Raw genomic sequence first — 23,373 nt, 5'->3', positions numbered from 1 at the left:
GCTTTGGGTCAATGAAGGAGACACGAGTGAAGATGAATTTGACTGATGCAGATTATGATGAATTCATGATTTGCTTGAGTTTAACTGCATTAAGTCACCTGAACTCAGCCTGGAAATTTACATCAGTCATGGTGAGAAGTTTAATTGAATCTCCAACAGACTGTCTGTTATGTTACCTCGCATAACACATGGATACAAAACATTTCAATTAATTCCACAATTAAGTCTATTCCTCAAGCAAAAAGGATCTTTGTTGTTGTGTTAAGTCTCGGGTCTAACTATTCGTAATTGTTTGACATACAGTAAAATGAACTGGGGTAAAAAGGTGCTCCAACTTTTCAGCAGATTTCACTAGGAAACTAATAGAAGTAAAAGGGTTAAGTCCCGTCAAAAATTAAAAGGAAGAGTTAACATTTAAGTAAGTAAAGGCCTGTTTTAGCAAGGGCATCTGAAGGCTAATCAGATGGTGTACACAGTAATTTACAATACAATGAGGAAGGATTTTACAACTCTGGAAGACAATCACTTTATCATTAGTTGCAATGATCGGCAGGTAAACAGAAGACATGTGGCATTTATTTTACAAAGTAATCTAAGTGTGCATGTATCATATTTGGCCAAGGCAGTACCATTGTTTGTCTGAAAATGTATTTAGCAAATACCCATATTGGAGATTTACGATTGTGGTTTAGAGCTACTTTACTACTGTGATAGGAACCAGTGTACCACAAATTGGTACAATCTTAAAAATGCTGTTTTCAAGTCAAGCTGTCTTCTGGATTGGAAATCTGTTAGCCTGAGTGACTGAGGCTGAATCCATCACTTATCTGCAACATGAGGCTTGTGCAGACTTGTACCACCTGAAGCTAGCATTATTCAACTTTAGCTTCAACCACAGCATCATTTACAATATCTGGAGTGGCTCATGGCCCCCAGTTGTCATCATCCAGTGTTAGCAGTTTCTTGGTGTACACCGTGATTACAGTACATAGCCTGCAGACCTTCTACTGTATTAATACTGGCAACCTTGGCATTATTAATCCAGCGTGTTACAGGCTTATATGATCCCAGAGACCATTGCATGGCTTTAAGTATAGCATTACATTCCAGGGCAGCACCTAGCATAGCCAGCGGAAACCACAGCTGTAGCTTTATTACAGCTAATCCTGAATGGAGCAGCTAGCTTTCTGGTAGCCTGGCCAGTAGCTGCAGTATCTTTAATCTTCTGATGATTCTACAGTCGAGTCATGCTAACCAACCATGAGCTTTTAAAGGAGAAAAGACACCCTGAAGACACTGCAGCTTCTCCACTGTGTGTGTGTGTGTGTGTGTGTGTGTGTGTGTGGTATAACTGTGGGGGCGATGTATTCCCTCTCGATGTGTTCATTACAAGCGCAGCACTGTGGTTTAATTAGCTTAATCCTCTTTTTGGGTTATTATGACCATAAATCATTGAACATACATGTAGGGAGGGATTAACGTAGCAGAGACTACAGGGAGGAGCAACTGCAAAAAGCCTGCACAACATCAATACACTTAGTGTCACATACTGCACACCAGAGACCATCAGGGGTATACTGTACATGTGCTGCAATTCCATATACTGTTGGTAATAATATTCCTCTTTTCATCTCCAAATCAATTTCTGAGCTGCAGCAATGATGTGTGAAGTCAGGTTTATCTTCTTACATGAAAATGTTCAATAAGGGATGAGTTGTAACATTAATAGATGTACAAATTAATTCAAAAAAATCTCTAAAGTACCCCGTCGGAGCTGTTCTGAGTCAGAGCCAGGGTAATATGGTTCTCTGGGTGTTATTTTTTCTACTCTCTTGGGTTTGGTTGGATCTCTAAAAACAGTACATGGCTAATAATTGTATCCTCCTTGCTGTTCAAGCAGCAGTCCAAAACAATATACTTAAAGACATACTTGGCACCCGAGACAGCAGAATCGCAAAGCAGTTTTGGAAGGAGTGCAAGAGTGTTTGTCTTTCAAAAGTCTTAGCTGTAAATAAAATCACCTAGGCAATTTTTTCTCTTGCTCCAATCCTCGCACTCTCGCCTTTTTTTTTCAACTGATAACTTATATACGTACGTTCAATCAACACAATGAATTAATGCAAGTTTAACTTTCTAAAACTCATACAGTTGAGTACAAAATCCAAACCTTGTCAGGGCGATTTCAGTTAAAAAGAAGTAAGTTGACATAACTAAATGGGTCTATGATTTTTTTCAGTGAAGAAGTCCCTTGGATGAGGGAGGAAACGTCTTCTAGTATCTTCAACCAAGTCCAGTTGCCCTTGACTTTAAAATCTTTATTTCGAACATGCAAGAGAAAGTATACTACTTTAACCTTCTGTGGATCCAAATTTAAACAATCTTCACAAACTGATTTGACACAAAGATTTTTGTAGCAGTAGTTGAAACCTCTGACAGTTCACAGTGTTGGGTGGCATTTAAATGCACCCTCTGACATTTAATGTTTGCAAACAAAAACATGTATCTTTTGGAAGTCACTCACGACTGATATATTATTATCCATTTTATTTTATTCTACCATTAAATATTGCTACATCCCAACTAAACAGTCTTTTTGGATAATTGGCAGTTATTAAGTTACATTTGTATACAGCTTTTGTCTGTATTTACATTTTGTTATATAGTTCCAGACAGCCATTGGTTTCTATTTAAATGAATTAGCAAATTGAATTGTGTAATCCATCATTAGAGAAAAAGTCTAATTTTTTGAATGTTATTTATCGTTGCATGATAATGTACATTATGTGCACACTCAAATGAAAAGTCTGGTCTACGTGACCACACAATAATAATGTAATTCTGATTAAATTAATGCAGGTTACATGTTCACTGTGATGATTTATGTAAGTAAAGCATCAATAATGAGCTTGTTGATTGTGGAAACTATTAGATGCCTATGAAACAAAAAACACATTCAGATTAATATAATAATATACTTTCACATAAGTTTTGCAATATGTCTAGCTGTGATGTAAAGTATAATTATGTGATATATAGTTCACCGGTTAAAACCAATTGAGTCTGACTTTCTAAGACCTCAACCCCCACCCTCAGTGGGTACCACCACAGCATGTGGATTCAGGAAAAACCCTGCTGTAAACCCAGACCTCCACACACATATATACCTCTATCCTCCTCTACACCCACTGAATCCAACCTCCAACCTGCTCTCTCTCTCTTATCCACTTGCTCATTCAGTTTGGGTTGCCAAGCAACTGCATCACACTCTTCCATAATTGGTTGGTGGCTGGTTGATTGTCCATGCCTGTTAATCTCTCTCTCTCTCTCCCTCTCTCACCCAGCACCCCCTCTTCACTCTTTCTCTCAGTTGCTAGGTGACTTTATCACGCATCCTTGCCTTGCTGTACTTTAATTGGCTGGCGTCATGGTTGCTGTGGCGTCAGGCCTGAGCTGGCCTTGCTTCATTCCTCCAACAGTGCGTGTGTGTGTATATATATTTTTGTGTGTGTGTGTTTGAGGGGGGTCCTTTTGAAGGAAGATGGGGTGCTCTGGCCAATTACAGAAGACGGGTGTGAAACGGCCGCCTGTCTGGCACCTGCGGCCCCCACTCATACCCCATATAACACACACACACACACACATGCAGGTTGAGAGTGTAGCATTTCTCCAACTGGATAAGCTGTCATGTGGTTTGCTATTGTATGTTGAAAATATTGGTCCTGTATTCAGTCCCGAGTGAGGAAGACTCTGTGGAGTGTGTAGGAGGATTCACATATACTGCTGAAGATTCAGCATGGATGATTTTGGTTCTTTAGAGAACTACAAGTAATCTGTTGTAGAATCACTCACATTTTTCACAGCTGTACAAGAGGATTGTAGCCCTTTACAAACGTAGATAACGTCCTGTTGTACAAAGTAGGGTAAATACTGTATGGGTAGCTCATCTCTTTTGGAACAAAAGAAATGTAACTGGGATAATTCTTGCACTGATTGAGACTGTCTTGGTCTTTCCAGCTTTATTTATATATAACATAGTTGAGGTGAATTAGAAAATAAAAGAATAAAAAATAACAACAACATCTGTAATCTTGACCAGCAGGGCGATATTATCAGTCAACATTGACTTATCATAGTGATACTGGCATCAGTGTGTATGTGTGCAGCTGTAAAAGCAAACTGCACAGCAGTAAACTGCAGCAATAAATGTTTTAGTGACAGCAATTTATATATTATCATTGTTATTGTGATCAACAGTAAAGTTTATAGTTTAACTGTAAAATATTCTTGCTCAAGCATATCTGTCTTTGTGTGAAAAAAGAACAGGTTTCAGTTATTAAGTAAGTATTGATATTGGGTTTAAAAGTCCAGTGTCAATTGGACTCGATTGACTGTCCATCCATCCGTGTTCAAGCCATTTGTCCTGCTCATGGACAATATTATATGTACTGCAGCTGCTCATACACTTTCTCCAGCAGGTTCGTCAATCTCTACCCGGGGGATCAGACACATGCTGCTAGATAAAGTCTCTACGGCTTGTTCTGAGGGTTTCTACCAAGTCTGTCCTTCTCCTCCAAAGGGAGGCAGCCTCACTGTTTGAACCACCTAAGTTGGTTCCTCTTAATGTGAAGGAGCTGTAACTCCATAAGAAGGACTTCCTGAATGACCGGCTGCCCTGCAGAGAAATCTCATCTGACTTGTATCCAAACCTTGTGGCCATATGGATCAAGATATCTTGCATGAATATCATGGGCTGATACAAAGACTTCATTACTGCAGCTAATGCACCTAATTGGCAGTCAAGCTCACAACCCTTTGTAACAACCCATTAGGCTTTCACAATCTATGATGAGGCTTTGACAGCATGCCAGCATCTGAGTACTTCACACATTCAGCATTGTACTTCTAAAACATTGTCGGACTCATGATGGACCTTATTTCTTTTTAAGTATTGATGTTGATGTAACAAAGCTTATCTTCAGTAACTGATACTCTAGATCAAAAAGGTTTTATACACCTTTTGTTACATAGGAAGTAGACCTGTAAACAGACTTTGATTTGTAAAATTGGTGGCGTTGCAGCATGTGCTGTTGTTGATCATAACAAAATTATTGTTCTTTTTGTCTTTCATGTAAAATGATTAGGTGCTCAACTTTAACATTTAGTACAGTTGTAGTTACACATTTAACGTCAATATGGACCGAAAACCCCCAAGAGCATGTTTCAAAAGGACCAATGAGAACAACCCTCTATGGAAAATCCAAAAGCCAGTGCATAAGGCTAGCTTGAAGATGTTCAAACTCTGGTCTTGTCCCTTAACAAATCAGAAACTGTAGACAAGTTGGCAGAGGACAGCCTGCCCTGGTGAGACAGCAACAAAACCCAGATCCCAGTTGTGGGAATCAGCAACCGACTGAACAAAATTTGACTGGAGAATTTGAATATGCAAAATCTAGAAGGGCACAGCTCATGATTGGGAATTAATTTAGTCCGAGAACAACTGCGTCACCCTGCAGTCACGTTGTGCTGTGGATGAAAGACAACTCTGATCAAAGAGACACAGGAACTGAGGGGAAATGAAGGGGAAGAGGACATCATTCACAGTAGGATGTTCCTGTAGCACATCATCTTTTACTTGTCGTTGCATCACCTTGCTCTCAGAGCTGCTCTGCACCTTAGATACTCATCCTCGTGAAGGTGTACAGCTTCTGTTATTCCGGCATGATGATTGAAGATTGATGATTGAATTAAGGAAATTAAAGTTCAGAAAAGCTACCTCACATTTAGTACTCCTGTCGTGTGGTATGGTTGGGGACTTGCAGGGAAACAGGCCAAAAAATAAAAAAGGTACACGAAAAGCAAAATGGGATGCTGCATCTATAGATAGGTCTGCGTTGAATATATATTCAGATTTCAAAGTGTGTGATAAGCAGCAGTTTCTCCTCTGCTACTCTGGATGACAATTTAAATTCATTGCTTTCCCCCTGAAGTGGCATTTAGTGCTGGCCTGATAATCAAACTGAATTGCCATTTTGTTTTCACGTCATTATTTGTCATTATCATGTCCATTTTTGCTGTTTTCTGTTTAGGAAGGGTTTTAATTTTCCTAACCACTCAGAAGGACATGATGTAACTGTCGCACCAACATAATTTCAGTCGACACAGAAGCTGCGGTAGCGTTTTCTGGGAGCAATTAATGTTTCTCTCAATCTTATCCAATTTTGTCATGATTTTTCTGGCTTCAGGAAGATGCAGACTACATTGTCTGTTAAGTCATCATGATTGTCTCGGCTGTTTTTCCAACCAGGGAAACGGACATAGTGAGCCCTACTCAGGTCCTATTTGAATCACTGAAAGACACAAGATGTGTGTAGCAATGCAGGTCTGGAACCAGCTTAGACCTGTGAATTGGTTTCTTTGTCAGGGTTCATTTTTCTCTGTAGGGTTCATTTGTATTTTCTTTCTGTCATTTGAATGTGCAAATTCAAAATCCCAATAAAAACTGACATACTTGTGAACACCTCCTTTTCAATTGCATCCAATTGCGTTTCCACCACATTGTGAAATGTTTCAGTTTCACATTAGTTCCATTTTGTTTTGGATTGATGTGCTTTTATTTGTCTCCTTAAGAAGATTAGTGTGTGCTGTGATGGAAGTGGAGGGGCTGCTGGGACATCTGGCTAACTGACTGTAAGCTGCTGTATTACTCCCCATTAGGAGTCATTAAGACCCCAATTATAGTTACCACCCCCCAGTTCACACTCACAAAAACACACAGAGTCACACACACTATGGGTCAGTGTGTGCAGTGGAGGAAGGCCTGTGTTTTTAAGTGTTATGTCTTTATCATTATTTTAAATTAAATGAATTAAATGGTTTGGTTGATGTTTGAGCAGTGTCAAAAACTACCCCCTCTCTTATTATTTAAATAAAAGAGTCTTGATTCAGAGGGTCGGCAGCAAAAATGCCAAACTTGGCTCAACCTTTGCCGTCAAGCAATGTAACATCATCCATCACGACATGACTTTTGGCCAACAAATATGTGTATATTGCTGATAGATTACTTTGTTACGTAAATGACGTAATCCCCCGCAGACCTTTTTTAAAAACCCAGAATCCCTCTCACTCCTTCAGGTTTTGAACCAAAATGAACAAAGTGATATACCCAAAGTAAAAAGTACCACACTAACTATACGCACAAACAATGTCATGCCAGAAACGAAACCCCCCAAGGTTTCCTGTGATTGTGTAGGGTTGAATTCTTTGAAAAATTAAAAGTTAAGTCTGCCTTAGACGCAGAACAGGAACACAGAAGTACAGTTGCAGTGCGTGCAAAACAAAATCAAAGTGGTCCAGATAATCCAGGAATGTGCTATAGATCTATATAGCTATAGAAGTACCCAAGTGACCAAACTATAACATATTAAAAAACCTGTTGCAGAATTAGGCCAAGTATCAATTTAAAGTGGTGTATGAGTTTGGTGGAAGGCCATATTTCCCTGCTGGCCGGACATATACACTTGCACCCACACAGAGAAGCACACTCTTCATACAGGCATTTACACAGTCAGACATCATCACGTCCCATCTGAAGACAGTCTGCTCCTACATACTACACAGACACACACATCTCTAGCCAAAGGACACACGCGCACACACACACACACAGCTGGAAGGCTTTCTATGGAGAGATAACTACAGGCTGAGAACAATAGACTATCTCTTCTCCCATCTGGTGAAGTGGGGGATGAAACTTAATTTACATTTCAGATCCCACCACCTCAGGGTGTGTGTGTGTGTGTGTGGGGGGGGGGGGGGGGGCATTTCAGGGTGAATTTGGGTTTATGAATTAACATGATGCAGCGCTGAAAGACTTCATTTAAAGCTAATTGAGTGTATTGGCTCATTGAAATGGCTGTTGTGTTAAAACTGGCCTGCCTGCCTGGCCCCTGGGCTGTGTATGAGGGTGTGTGTGTGTGGGGGGGGGGACCTGTATATTAGTGAACAGCTGGAGTTTAGACGTGTGAAATTAGATGTAGAATTTAGAATAAAATGTGACACTTTGTCCTCTTTCTCTCTCTTTTTCTCTCTCAGGTGAGAAGCCCTATAAGTGCTCATGGGAGGGCTGTGATTGGCGTTTTGCCCGCAGTGATGAGTTGACGCGACACTACCGCAAACACACCGGAGCAAAGCCATTCAAGTGCAACCACTGCGACAGGTAAAAACAAACACACAGGTATCCATTTCACGCAAGGAATCTGTCAAGGAATTTAGTTTAACCTGCGTTTCCGAACAAGGAGAACTCCAAAATCCAACTGGGTTATCTTCTTGTATCTTCTTACAGGACACCCAGATAGGATTCAGGTCAGCCAGTGTATTTGGGCATTTTTTCAACATATAAAACTAACTATTTTCATTGACACATCACAGTATAAAAACACAGGTGTAAATAATAAAATGGATGGCTGAAATCTGTTTAGCTGCTTCAGTTTCAGGGTTCTGGCATTGTTCATGCTGGCTCACTGTCACACTGTCATGGTTTACTGGACACTTCAATAGAATGGAGCTATCATTAATGTTATTAGTAACACATAATAACGCCTTCTCTACAATGGCAAGTCAAAATGTCTGCAGTGAATGTTATCCGTCACATTTTCCTACAGCCCAAGGTGACATCCTCAAGAGGTTTGTTTTGTACAACCAACAGTCCAAAACATAAAGATACTCGGTCAAATTAAAAGATCAAGTTAAAGCGGTAAATTTGAGAAGCTGGAACTTGAGAGTTTGCTCAATATTCATGGACAAATTATTTAAATTTATACTAGCACTAGTTTTATAGTGACAACTATTAAATAAATACTCCAACTTTTGGGAGATTTGCATATTTGCCGTCTGACCCAGTTTCATCTCTCTCCGTGCAGCGACTGCGAAGTCGACTCTAAGTTGTTTGCAAGCAAACTAGCCAATACAGAGTTCTACTCTAAACCCATTAAAAAATCTTCGTTTTGTCTAGTAGCTGCAGCTACTGAACAACAATGGTCATCGTGGGAAATGGGATTGCTAATGTTATTATTGCAAGTTAGATGGGAAGATTGAAATGAATTTTTCCAAGAAGTGTTTAGCCTAGCTTAGCACAAAGATGTGACGCCCCTCCCACTGTCTTGGAGGTTGTCCTGGCAAACCTCAGCGGGCAATTGGGTGACTTGGGAGAGTCATCAACTGATTGAGTTCACCTGGTACTCTTGGCTTTAAAAGCTGGCTCATGTGTTCAGTCCGTCTTCCTTTATACAGCGGGACGCCCGTGCTTACATCCACACTGTGTGCACTGCAGCACCTATACAGCATATGCCACACATCCATGCTTTGCTTACATTGTTGATCTTGCTGATTTCCACATCTCATTGTTGACTTGTGTTAACTTTAGTTTGATATATTATACTTGTTCTTGCGTGGACTCACTCTTTGTCATATTCCCTGTGCCAGTATGTGACAAAGACTAAGTAGGGGAAAATTGCTAGCCTCTGTGAAAAGAGAAAAGAGGTTTCCCAGCTGCCCAAAATTTTCATAGGTTGTCCTCGTCATCTAGGGTTCATTTTCTATTTTTAGGTGTGTGAAATACCTACAACAAAAATGACTTAGGCATCTTTGACCGAGCTAAGCTAGCAGTTTCCTCTTGCTGAAAGACTTTATGCTAATCTAGGCTAAATACCTTACAGAGCTAACTCGATATTGAAGTAATAGAAAATCAAACTGATATCTGGTAAGACAGCAAATAAGCAGATTACTATTAGCATAACTCTTTCATGCATCTCCTGTAAATCAACAAATGATGGAAGTGGTTGGAGCTACAGTATTACAGTATAACAAATTTCTTTCTCTATAAAAATGTGCCTCTGTACATAGCTTGGTAATGCATCCAAAACAGTATGCAGTTGGAACAGAACAAAACTAAATGTTTTCATTCAGGCTCGCTCTACATGCATCTCATGTAGCATTCACAGACAGTGTAGTAAAAAAAACACATTCCACATCTCTTTTCTTGTGCACAAGAAAATAAAATTCCTTAAATAAACCCATAGAGGAAAAAAGTTAAGAAAAGACGTGATAATTTTCTCAAAGATAGTTTCCTCCTTCAGCAGCTGTGTACAGGAGGAGCTCAGGTGACTTCTTATCTTAACCCCTGGATGATAAAGGTTCAAGACTGTGGCTTATAGTTTAGTCTATTTAATGATAAGGAATGTTATTATCTGAAATTAAGTTAGTTCCTAATGGATTCACATTATGTGGTAGCCACAGGAATGCATGTAAGACAAAGATTATTTTGTTTCTGGCAAATGCTGGAAGACTTTACTCACTGATCCTGCTTCAATTAGCTATTTTCACTAAGAAATGTCTAACACAGTTTAACTTTAGTAGAAACAAAAGAAGAAGAAGAAGAAGAAGATGACAGGATGTGTTTTTCAAAATAAAAGCAAACTAAATATCCTGGTGGACGAACGCCAGGGAAGTCACATACATCTCAGAGTGTGTGGTCGCATGTGTGTTTGTGTGTGTGTCTGCTTACTCATGCCCCTGTGCTGGCAGTTAAATGGATTCTGGCTATTGGCAGGCTGGTCGCAGCTAATTGAGTGGCACCAGATGCCAGCTCCACTTTAACATACACTATCTCTGTATGTGTGTGTGTGTGTGCCTGCACAACCCTACTGATGAGCAACACACACACACTTTTGCCCTAGAGACAGTGTAATTGGCTGTTGTGGGTTCCCTCTCGTTTGGGTTTTAGACATAAAACCCTCCAGAAACCTGCTGGAAGCTTCTAATCCTGGCTGAGAGCTGGGACTGTATTAGCTCCTTTTTGGCACACACACACACACACACGTACAAACACAGTATCTAGAGACACAACACACGCATGCATACAGAACACAAAGACGTTTAGATGCAAAGTCATACTGACACACTTGAAAATTTAAAGACGTAACGTCACGCTTGAATATACAATGAAACACACACGAGCTGTGTCACAACTCAGGATCTGCCTGCTTCAAAGCCTGCATGCTTATCTATTTTAACACAATCCTTAATGTTTATTGCCTATATATTGTGCTTTACAAGCTTTACTTATTTACTTAGCCTATGCTGTAGCCCTATGGTCGGCTTGGTAGCATCGCGTTCCCTCCTACACATTTCCAGCTTGTCCTTCCTCTGCCTCAACCGGTTCAAGGGTCGTACATACCATCTCCTCCAACACCCTCTTACCTTTCTGCGTTTTAGTAATTTAACTAAAAGTAACAGCTGTTCAACATTGATCAGCTCCAACTCCAACATGATTTGTAGTAGCCTAGACCAACAAAGAACAAGAAACTCCACAGTGGAACATAGAAACCCGACCGCCAGCTAGCATTTTGGTAGTGTTATTGCAGGGCAGGCGCTAATTGTATAGATATCTGAGTTCCCTGAATTAAACGTCTCTTCATTAGCAGAGAACAGACAATGAAGAGTATTGGAGCCAAATCAGCTAAGTTTGATTATCCAGTCTGGGACAATAAACAACATTTATGTCATTTATGCTCTATTTAGCTGCGTTATGAGATTACAGTAGATGTATAGCAGCAGTGTACAGACCGGTAGGATCAGAGGCCAATTTAAAATACAGAACATTAAAATTGCCATGCTGCAACTGCTCGCTGTCTCAAAGCACCTTTAGTCTTGTTTTTTACATGTCCAGTGTTTCCCTTTAGGCGTTTTTAAGCTCAAATTACAAGGTGGGTGGAAAAATGCTTAACATAGCCAAGATGCACCTCAGTCTTTACAGTAGTACACACACACAGACACACATATGTGGTGGGTGGAGCCCACCAAATATTACCATGAGAATGGCAAAAAGTGGCAGCCATGGAGAGGTTAACATTAGATGAAATGTTCAATCTGACACAATTTCTCCTGGGGAAACACACACACACGGCAGTCTGTCATTAATCCTGCCTAATCAAGCGGGGACCTCCTGATGTTTCCATGGAACTGGAAGGAGGAGGAGTGATGAGGAGGAGGACAAAAAGAAGTAAGGAGGAAAAGGGAGAGTTTAGAGGAGGAGAAGGGGAGCATGGGAAGGAGGAGGGGGTCGGCCAGCTGGTCTGGCTGCTCTGCGCCCCAACAGTGACACAGTAACTGGCATGGCCATCTGTCCAGCCACACATACAGACACACCCACAGTTTGGTGAAGGTGTACAGTAGGTACCACGTGGCCAGCTAAAACACTAGACCACATACAACATAAATGAGAACAAAGTTCAACTGTACACTCACACCATATTCACAGTAATGCTTAAATATGTCAAAGGGGGTTTAGTCCACACTTTGTGTTTTCTGCAGCTGAAAAAATTATTAATTATTAATATTATGGTAGAGGCATACTTGGTGGTTTAAGTATTCAATTTTACTTAAACCATCATCAGGAGGAGGCGGAGGTGGGCTGTTAACAGCTTGGCTGATTTGTGATTTGTACAAAACTGAACTTCAAAATATAGAGAAAACATCAGCACATACTGCAGCTCTCACAGCTTTATGCACAGGACTTTAGTTTGACATTTTATTCACTTGCAGGCAGCTGGAGTTCTCATGAAGCTTGGTTCTTTGCAGTTTGCCTGACTGAATGCAAAGTTGCACCCTGATTACTGTGCTTAGAATGAGGTTTCCTGCAGGATCGGAAGACTGACATTAAGAGAATGAATCACAGCAGAAGCATCTGCGAGACAGCAAATTCTGCTGCAGCATAGCAAACTTTCTATTGTACTTTTGAGTGTTCAGCTCTGTCTGCTTGTATCTGGATAGAACAACAGTCGGCCTAAACTCACACTCTCACATACACACACATAGAATAGCCTTGACTAATTAATAATGAATAAAGCCTCTGGCAAATTGAATTTTTAATTTCTGATTTTATTCTCGCCCACATTTTGTTTGCCTCTCCTTTAGTCATATCATTTGTGATTCATTTTATTGTGGATGTTCCGCTTTAATGTCCTCACAATGGTGTAATAAAATTAAAACACTCTTGACATTCTTATATTATACATCACTGGCATCTGATTTTATGTCCCTCTCACACCAGGTGTAGTCACTGCTGAGTTAAATGGCCCAGCATCAGAAAGTACTGCCAGCATGTCTGCATTAGTGTTCATGTTCACGATGCATATCTTATTAGTTTCTACTATAGTATTCTACACAGAGCTTGAGGACTGACTGCAGAGCTGTGGAGGTCTAGCTGTGATTTATGGTCATGTTTGAGTCGTATTTAGAAGATCACTGAGCCTGAATTCACTGGTGTGATATAGTAAGACTACTGAACTTCACTGTAAAATTAATTGCTTGAAAATATCTGTAGTTCTCCTCATTCCTAAATGTGTGTTAAGCCATGAGCTCTGTCTTATTCTGCCAGTCTCTCTGTTTAGCTTTATGCTGAGATAATAGTCTTGGGCTACCTTTTCCATTATGCAATAGCCTACTTATTCAGTTATATGACTATAAAAACATCTATGGCAGCCCTAGAAATTATTTTTTAAGCATGTATCTTTTGGAATTTGACATATAACCACTTGTCAGATAACCTCAGAGGTCATTTTTGAGGGGCAATATCAGAATTTTGAATTTAATTATACACAGCACAAACTGACTTAGGTGAGGTGAAGTCACCCTGGTCGAGTTAGCATTAGAGGCTAGCAAGTTAGCATGCATAAAACTAAAACTTTATCCATTGAGTTTAATTGCTCTTTAAACCCATATTAGATATTAGTGTTTGTGAGACGCTGTTTGTTTGGTGTCTTCAAAAAAACATTAGCTAGTTAGCTTATGTATCTTAAATATTTAAGATTTTTATTTATTTATTTATTTATTTTATTTTTTTACCACTGCCTTTAACTAGTAGATTGATAACTTACACTGCACTGTAACATTTACTGTATTGTTTTCTTTTTCTTTGTTTTTAGCTTTTTAACATTGCTTTTAATTAAATATTTTACACTGCACTGTAACTTCTATTATTTTTTAATGTGTATTTTTTCAATTTCCCTATGTTGCTTTTAAACTTTTTTTATATTTCCCTGTTGCTTTTATGTTTTATGTAAAGCACTTTGAATTACCTTGAAATGTGCTATAAAAATAAACTTGCCTTGCCTTGCCTTATGTGGCTAATGCTAGCTACTGTGCATTTACATGTTACTTAGCAGTACGACAGCATCAATATTGAAGTCCCTACCACTTTCAAAATACTGCATCAATGTGCACTTGTGTTTTGATGAAAAACTCATCCAGAGACCCTGATGGATAATTCAGGGGGCTTTGGACAGGCCAGTATAGCAAATACACAGAGTCAGGGAGTATCACAGTTGACCTAGCAGTGTCGGCGCATTCCCTGCAAACACAGAGCCAATGTGTATTGTAGGAGGGCTGGAAGTGTGGAGCATTTCCAGCAGATACACATAGCTGGTGGGAAGTTCAAGGGGCCTGAGATTATGGAGAGTTCCCAAGAAATACACAGAGCCAGTGGGTATTTTGGGGGGCGCTGGTTATTTTGTGCCAATATCCTATAAAACATGACTAATTGTGCCTTTGTACATGTCTTTTACATTTGTAAAATAGCCTATACTTTTATGTAAAGTCTTTTCTATAAGTTCTCTTTAAATTTAAGGACTGTTTTTTTTTTTCGTACATACACATTTGGGATGATAGATTATTATTTCTGACAAGGTTTCTCGGTTTCTCTCTGCAGGTGTTTCTCTCGGTCAGACCACCTGGCCCTGCACATGAAGAGGCACATTTGAGGGCAAAAAGAAGAGGAGTGGGAGAGGGGAAGAAGCAAGAGGAGAAAGAGGAGGAGGAGAGAGAGGAGGAGAGAGATGGGCAGTCGAGCTACCAACCGCCCACCTCATTCACCCCGTCCATAAACCAGTCGGCGGCCATGACGCCTGCACGGCAACGCATCCATCTGAGAGGGCCATAACGATCAAAAGGACTGAAGGCCCTCTCATTGGAGACGGGGATTGGAGGAAAGCAAGGAGTAGCTAGATTGTTGTTTTTCTTTAAAATTACACACTCACACATTTGCAATAGTGAACACTCCACTCACCCGTCTTTGAATGCATCATCCTGGTGAACCCTGGCTGTTCTCATGTGGCTCCGGGGGCTTGGACACTGCCAAACCAACATATACTTAACTCGCTTGATGAAACATTACGCTGATTTTTTTCTTTCTCTGTATTCAATGTGTTGAGACCATAAAGTCAGTTTGGGTGAGGAGTTAGTTCAGTGGGGAAACTTTAAATATTCATATAGTCCGTTGTTAGTGCTTTACCGGCTTTTTAAATCAAATACTCAAATCAAATACTTTTTTCATTGTTTTTAATGTTTCTCATACACGGAACATAAGAAACCATCATCTGCCGCAGTCAGCTTCAGTAATCTATGTAAAGAAAACAACAATGCCAAATCTGCAGGAGAGAGACTGTACAGATTGACTTCTAGCATAGCTGACAATCGAACCCAGGGCTCGGACGCTGGGTGTTTCGGTGCACCCATGGGACCTCGGTCAGCGGGTGCTGCTGCAGCTCTCAGGCTCTCCTCCAGTGGGTGTTCACTGAGACGCCTGCCGCCTCCGCAGGCCATCTGACAGAAATGCGCAGCGACACTTTCTTCCCTTTTTTTCTACTTAGAGGACGATAATTCTTCTTATTGTTGTTATTACAAAGAATGATACTTTGTTCTTTTCTCTCTTTGAGAAAATGTCTTAAAACTCACTGAATTGTGTTTGACAAAAAAACTGAAAATCTAAGATGACTTCAACAGAATGTGTGGGATGAGAAAGGAGAGCATTGTTGGTCTTTTAATCCCCGTGTGCACCGGCTGTGCTTCTGCAGTCTGTAAGCAACCAGTGGATGAACAAAAAAACAGAATCATACCAACTCTCAGAAAAGGGATTTGTATTTTTTTGGCCTGAAATAAAAGCAGAGAGCAGAGAGGTCTTCAGTTTTTTGTGCTGCTCTTTCCGCCCTGCGATTCACTCCAGCTGAAAAACAAAACCCTTGCATGACCCTCTGTGGTCTCGAACTCTACAAGAATGAGGCGGAGGATTCGCTAAAAACTGGAAACCTGTTTTGTCTTCTTTTTTTTTTGCTTTTTGTTGATTCTGAAAGTCATCCTGGAGTGCTTTCACAGATCGTATGTTCCTAGAAGGACTGCGGAGCATGAACAGAGGCCGAAGAGCTGCTTTTTGGTCATTCAAGAGGGACTTAAGACGCCAACCGACCTTTGTGTGGTGGCGCCGCACAGACACGGTCACATCAGCCCGGTCAGATTTGCCTGTTTCGTATCCATTGACTGCACTGACTTTTTTCCAATGTTATCTGTGCTTTTTTTTTCTACAGCGAAAAAAGGAACACAAAGAAAAAAAATCATAAAAAGACTTGATAAAATACAACACAAAAACAATTTTGTCTCGCTCTACACATTGTATACAGAACAAGCACACATACTCCGTCTACACACAAACACACACAGACTTACACTGCAGTTTCTTTGCTCACGGCTCCTCTCGAGATAAGACTAATAAGATTTAGCAAAATAATTGTTAAACTAATGAACAGTTGGAAAACAAAACACTGCATGGCAGGCTTTATTGCATACACACATACACACACCAGCTGATGTACACACACAGACACACACACACACACACACAAATGCACACACTTCCTGGATTTATATGTTCTGCTCCCAGATCTTTTTTCACAGTAGGAATTTAGCAACTGTTGTTTAGTAGAAGAGTATCTTTTGCTCTCGGCTGGAGGTAACAAACGATTCCAAATCCTTTGAAGTGAGAAATCAGCTTGTTCTCAGTTCCAACAATCACCCACATATCCCTCGCTACAGTTTCTGCCTCTCATTTAATCAGCGTTTTTACTTCACAGGGAGGTTACATTGTTGGTTATAGTTGAGGATATAAGCTACTGTTTTCATCAAAAAGAAATAGAAGTAAAACAATTGCAGCAAGTCTTTTACCAAAACTTACAGTATCGTTGAAAACACGTCCTCAGCGACTCTTCTATGCTGCCGCTCATGTACAGTGAATTTGAATGTCCTCAAGATGAATCCCCATCTCTTGACCCCAAATAAAGATAGCAACCATAATAATGATCTCATCTGATTCCTTAAAAACGTCCTTAATCAGCTTTCCATTCATGGAAAAGTCCTGAAAAATGACGAAAATTGATTGAAACATTGGGCAAAACAGCTATTTCAACCGGAAATCAGGTTGTTAGACAAACTGGGATCTCAAGCTTCTCAAAAGTTTTTTATGTTTGATGTCCCCATAACAGTCGAAATTCCAGCTCCACTTTTGATTTGATAAATAAGATAAAGCTAAATGTCTTTTCAAACTTCAAGGTGCCCTGTGAAATTTTCTCCCACAAGTAGAGCTATTGAGCAAAGTTTTTACATGGAAAGTTATTTCCATTAGCATTAGAAGAAGCCCATTTTAAAGGTTCTTATTTCCTGTGTTTTGTTGTTGTATGAGAGATTCTTATGATCCGGTTACAACAGCATTTATGTTGGTGATATTTTGCACAGAATTAACTTCAACAATTAAATTGAACATTACAGCAAGAGCATTCATGGGCAGTATAGCAAAGTAAAAGATCTGCAGAAGATCTGTGCTAAATTTTACTTTGGCACACTAATTAGCAAAATAAAGAAGTAAACAAATTTAAATGCCAAAGGCCTGTGAGATAGCTTGCTAACAACCATTTTTCTAGTTTGCTAGCTAGTACTGCAGCTATTCTGGCAGCTTGTGGCAGTGTGTACAACAGCATCAACAAATGAAAGAATGTCATTTTGCCACTAGTGCTTCAAGGTTTGTGCTCTTCATCTTTGTTATATCACCGACAGGTTATTTAAAGCTATTCTTAATGTATGATGAAAACAATGACTTTTATCTGTCACTAACACTTAAATCTCTAATGTCAAAAATGATACATGAGAGGTGAAAACTGGGGCAAGCACATATCTGGTGGCTGCTTCCTTTGCTCAATGGTTGCAGAAAAAATAAACTCGCCTTGCAATGAGGGCATTACTGATACCGCTAACATCAACACCAACACTGATATTGCTGCTCCATCCGCCCACCACCACCTATATGCCCCGTAGCACTTGCGAACAGTCTTAATACTCACTGCTGCTGACTGGTGCAGCTGGGTGAGGGTGCAGGGTTCCTGAAGCTGGCGGGGGATTTCACATCCCAGCATGCCCAGTCATCGTGCCAGTCGGCCTTGCCAGCCTTCATTAGGTGAAACAGTGAGAACATTCCCCTTCAAGGCGGTTTATGGTGCAGCTTCGAACAATCGATACCAAAAACCTCCAGCATGGAACTGCCCTTTAGCCACGGGCAGAGTCTCCCTGGTCGTGAGAGATCAGCGAGAGACCGCCTCCATATGAGGCCTCCGTATCCAGCGGCAGCTTTCTCTACAAACTCTCTCTTTCTGCTAAATGACGTGAAGCAACCCGCATTTGGGATGAATCCAGTGTTTCACTTTTGATTTCATTTCATTGTTCGAATTATGTTACAAAAGCTGTATTGATGGTTGTTTTCTTCAGCTTGGATGATTCAAAGTCACGCCAAAATGTTGAGACATGCAATGGGATGTAGAAAGAGCCCTCCTATAAAGGACGTACAATCATAGAGGGATAGGGATCGTAGCACTTTTGTGAGGCTTTTGATGGTATGAATGTGTATATGTGTGTATGTATGTGTCCACATTAGGCATACTGTGAGGAAAGCAGTGAGACATTGAAGCGGTTGATAACAGATTTTTGACTGCTGAACATGTGTGCAACCCTGTGGGAGAAATGTTGGTTGATAGATATGAAAATGCTTTTAATTCAAGCAATGGCTGACAATGTATTTATTACCTTTTTGTTTAGACCCTTCATTCGTTCATACAATAATTCATTCCTACAAGTCATGGAGCTGGACTTGAGTCAAAGAGATGCAAACACTCGCACTTTGTATTAAAGCTCACTATAATACAACTCCTCCCTGCCAAATTAGTTTAAATGACAGTTTTCTGAAGGAAACTTATGGCTCAATCTTTTCTGTTTCTTTTTCTCCTTCCCTAAAATCAGTATTTGTTCTGATTATTTTTAAAAATGCCCAAAAATAAATAATAACAATAACAAATAATCCAAACATCTGGATGGAATCAGATTTTAAAAGTGCCATTTGCAGCACAAACCCTGTAGTTTAACAATTTTATACTTAGTTAAAGAAGTCAGATGCATAACCAGCAGCTCATTTGCATTTTGTCCCCATTTGTCACTTTGTATTAACGGACTGATCTTCTGAGCTGCCAATACAACAAGACAACCTAATTTACGAAAAAATGATGGTATCAGTGTCTCCTTGCAGTAGGAATCAAACTCTTGCATGGTGACTTAAAATTTGTATTGAAAAATGGTTTAAATTGATCTGCTTCTTTATAAGAATTTCATATTTTAAAGTGAAAATGAATAAACATCGTAAAAGATGAGCCTTAAGTACACTCTAAAAGGAACGTGTCCCTTTCAGCACATTTCTGTGTGGCTTTTAGGGATGATGTTCCCCAAACTACATAGACATACCGAGTTGTTGAAGACTTCATGTACCATTTTAGAGCATACATTTTAAAATATAAAGTTGAAGTGCTGGCCAGCATGCAGCACAACTCATAGTTCTTCAATTAAAATCCCTCTTGACATCCGACAGATCTCAAAGTCACTTCAGATACAATTTCACATTTCGTTTCCTTCATGTCTCTCAGCCTGTTGAAGCAGGTTTTCTGTCACAGTGTTGCTCTGGGTCTCCTGTCGTCTCTCAGGCTCCTCCAGGCCAGCTAGCTGCCATCCCACAGCTCTGATTAGCATTAGCACTCCCGGGTCCTCTTCTCTAGCTGCAGTTCAGCTAATGAGATAGCTCTGGGTCACAGGGAAACGGAGTGGTCTGGAGAAAAAACAACAGGGACCTTGAGCCGGACCGATTCCAGCTCCCTGTACCCAGTGGACCGATTTGATGTAGAACAAACAAGATCCCGTTAGCATGGAGAAATGCCTTTGAGATATTTGTCCAAGAGACTAAACTGTGATGAAAGAAGGATTTAAAAAATAATTTACCCACATGAATATCCAAATCATTAAATCAGTACTTGCTTTTTATCTCATGGATTACAGATAAAATAAATTACCATTTATCTGCAAAGTCCCTACAGATATTTAATCCACTCTGTGTCCCCCAACCCTCCCTCTTCCTTCACAGTTAAAGTGCCATTCTTGCCCCCCATCCCTCCATCCTCACCCCATCTCTCCCTCTCTGTCCACAGCAGTTGTCCATGCACTATCAGCTGCAGGAATGCTGAATGCACACTTTACACATTTTGCCCAAAGATTTGCATATTTGCAAGTTAACTGCTGTGAATGTAGTAGATGTAGAGGAAAGAGTAGAGAGGCAGAGACGCAGAAAAGGAGTAGTAGATGGAAGGTGGAAGGAGAGGGATTGTTTTTCTTACATGATCATCCCATTAAATCTTAATTACCGGTATGCTCCAACTCTTCATGCTTCATAACATTCTCGGTCTCTTGTCTGCTGTCAGCTGGAGCCTGACTCATTGTTCACAAATGTAAAGTAATGTTCTCATGGTTTAATAGGGTGCCCTGTATAGTGGCGTTAGCAGCATAAGCAGAAGTGAACAAGCTTTAGATTAAGTTAGCTGCTTAGCACATTGCAAATACCACCATCATGACTGATATTTCTAAGTCAAAGGTGGGCCGGAGTCTTTGGAAATACTAAACTGTTTACTGTGGAAACCAATGTTACATCACAAACTTTGAACAAGTTTACCATTCCTATACATCAAATGGTTAGAGTTCAGAGGAAATCCAGAGGAGAATAATAAACTTTGGGATTTACTGAAGGTGTTTTCACACTGGCAGGTTAGTTCAAATCTATGAATGGTTTGCCTAAAAACTTGGGAATATAAATGTTTTTTTTTCCAAACTCCAGTGCAGAAGAAGAAACTGCACCCAAATCCACCAGCATGAGGTCATCTGAAATCTGTGCAAGACAAACTGTAGATAGCAGAGCTTCAGTCGTGCTGGTTGAATAAAGATTTTTTCAAGAAGTCAGTTACAGTACCTTTGCTGCTTTTCACTTTTGTTTTTTATTGGCGTTTGAGCACCTTGTTGACCGTATATTGTTCTATCTTTTCTTTGTGCATGTCAAACTGAGCACCACCATCACTTTCTTGGTATCAGCTGCACTTTGGTGAGGCAAGAGTTACCAAACATACCACAGATCATGGGCTCATTGCACCAAATTTGCGACATCCAAGCTGCGATTTGCAACGTGAGATCATTTCCTCTAATCAAAACAAAGTGCATACCTGAGACCCATGCATTAATATTGTGGAAACCTGACTTTTATGAAACAGAAGGCTGCAATTGTGAAATGGGCCCCAGAACCAATAAACAAGAGTGAAAGCAGACCAATAGGGTTAGGAGAAGGAAGGCAAACAAACTCAGGTTTGGACTCAAACTAACAAACCCAGTGTCAAAACAGCCTTTAGACCACAGGCAGTTGTTTGGACACAGTCCTTTGAGGGAGCAGGCTTCAGTTTCCACAGTTTTCCACCATATCACCTTGAAGAAGGATTGTCACTTTAGGCAGCTTTTGTAAATAGTGTGAGATCTTACATACAGACAGCTCTGTGTAAAATTAACCGTACGTGGCGACGGCACCGTCTCAGACATTTCAGCGTTTCTATAGATCTGCTTTAGTTCTCGCAAACATTGCACTACATGATCATACTTAGCTATTGCACTCTCCATGTGCACGCACTGCTAGCATAGTCTGTTGGAGCACTCTGTCAAATATCCACTTAACATTTGTCACACGTCCAGGATGCACTTTGCCACCAAGAACCACTTACTGCAGGTCCACTTGCGATAGATCAGAGTGACATATTGACTTAATCCTCCAGTGAAATGCCTTTTTCATCACTATTATTCTTGGGGAATATGTTGTACTTTACAAACATTCAGTCATGCTGTGACTTGGTTAAACTTTCTTGGCATCAGTGGCATCCCGGAGTGTTTGTCTGTAACTACTGTGTTTGTCCATGCTTGATGTGTCAGTATATAAGAGATTCACAGATCTTTACCCCTCTCCTTGTGTCTGTATATTCCACCTCATCCACACCAAACCCTCTCCACCAAAACCACAACCACCAGAGCCCTCTTTGGCCGAACATGCTCATAGTCTTAAGATATCCAGCTGTACTGGGAAGTATTCTCCAGCGCTATGGAGCTTGGGAGCTCCGAGCTGTTCTTTGGAGAGACTGCAATAACATTTCCACCTTGCCAGCTTACTGTCCTCGGTCAGTCAGTTTGTTTTAGTTCAGTCGACCCATCGTTATAGGTGCTTTTCCTTCCCTGTGAGTACTTAGATTTTAGGAAACACTTCCTGTAGTTTGGACAGTTGTTCCCCCTCTCCGTACGTGCAAAAAGGATTGGTATCAAAAATGTTCTGTTAGTCTCTGGTTCACAGCTCCTTCAAACAAAAAAAAGTGCATCGTAGTATCGTATTTAAGGAAATCAACAAACTTAATTGTTGTACCTTGCTGACAGTCTAGACTGCTGGTATGATGTTGATATAAGTATCAACAGATGATTTCCACTGCCCAATCAGTCGAGACACCAAATACCGTGCGGCTGCTCTAACCTGTTAACATGGGCGCCAAAATGAAAAGCAAGAGGTTCCAGTTTCCAGTTTCTTAAATTGTCGCTTAAAATTTCAGTTGAGTTTGTTTTCCTAGCGCGGGTTTTCATAGTAGGCCTATCATCCATCATTCCTATTGGTTATGACATATCAGCTGCTTTCCATAGATCTAGGATTCAATGGAGAAGACACAAGACACCTTTCGATGTGTCCAGGTTCATGTGCCAATTTTAAGTAGTTTTGATAAAAGTTTTACAAGTTGTGCATGATGGTTATCTTGCTTGCCCAAGTGAATGTTGTTGTAAAAACTGTATTAACTGGAGTCCCCATCTAGAAAAGGCATCTGGTGAGTAACATATTATTATAATCAACAGGAATGATATAAGACCCATGTTAAAAAAAACGTCAAGTAATAAGCATTACCACTCACACTAACAACAATCTGGTGGATACCCAGAAATGATTTTTGGTGCCAATCCTCATGCCACATATTAGGAAAAGTGACCAATCCAGGGTCGACATTTACTGAAAGCTGTAATTTAACACCTTTATCTGATCCAGTGTGTGTAGTGAACTCCAAACCA

The 23,373-nt window shown here is 40.3% G+C and overlaps 1 protein-coding gene across 1 annotated transcript in view; it reads left to right on the top strand.

The window, feature by feature from the left end:
* Window positions 1–23,176, top strand: part of klf7b (Kruppel-like factor 7b) — a 66,556-nt gene extending 43,380 nt beyond the window's left edge. Inside the window, exons 3-4 of the mRNA XM_046053801.1 lie at window positions 8,092–8,215; window positions 14,765–23,176. Coding sequence (XP_045909757.1) covers window positions 8,092–8,215; window positions 14,765–14,816 — 176 coding nt within the window. The 3' untranslated portion in view covers window positions 14,817–23,176. The remainder of the gene's footprint in view (window positions 1–8,091; window positions 8,216–14,764) is intronic.
* Window positions 23,177–23,373: the final 197 nt, after the last annotated feature.

Source organism: Micropterus dolomieu, linkage group LG07, assembly GCF_021292245.1.
Source record: "Micropterus dolomieu isolate WLL.071019.BEF.003 ecotype Adirondacks linkage group LG07, ASM2129224v1, whole genome shotgun sequence".
In the NCBI taxonomy this organism is placed as follows: Eukaryota; Metazoa; Chordata; class Actinopteri; order Centrarchiformes; family Centrarchidae; genus Micropterus; species Micropterus dolomieu.
Note: the sequence above shows the minus strand (reverse complement) of the source record. Positions and strands in the feature narration are given on the sequence as shown.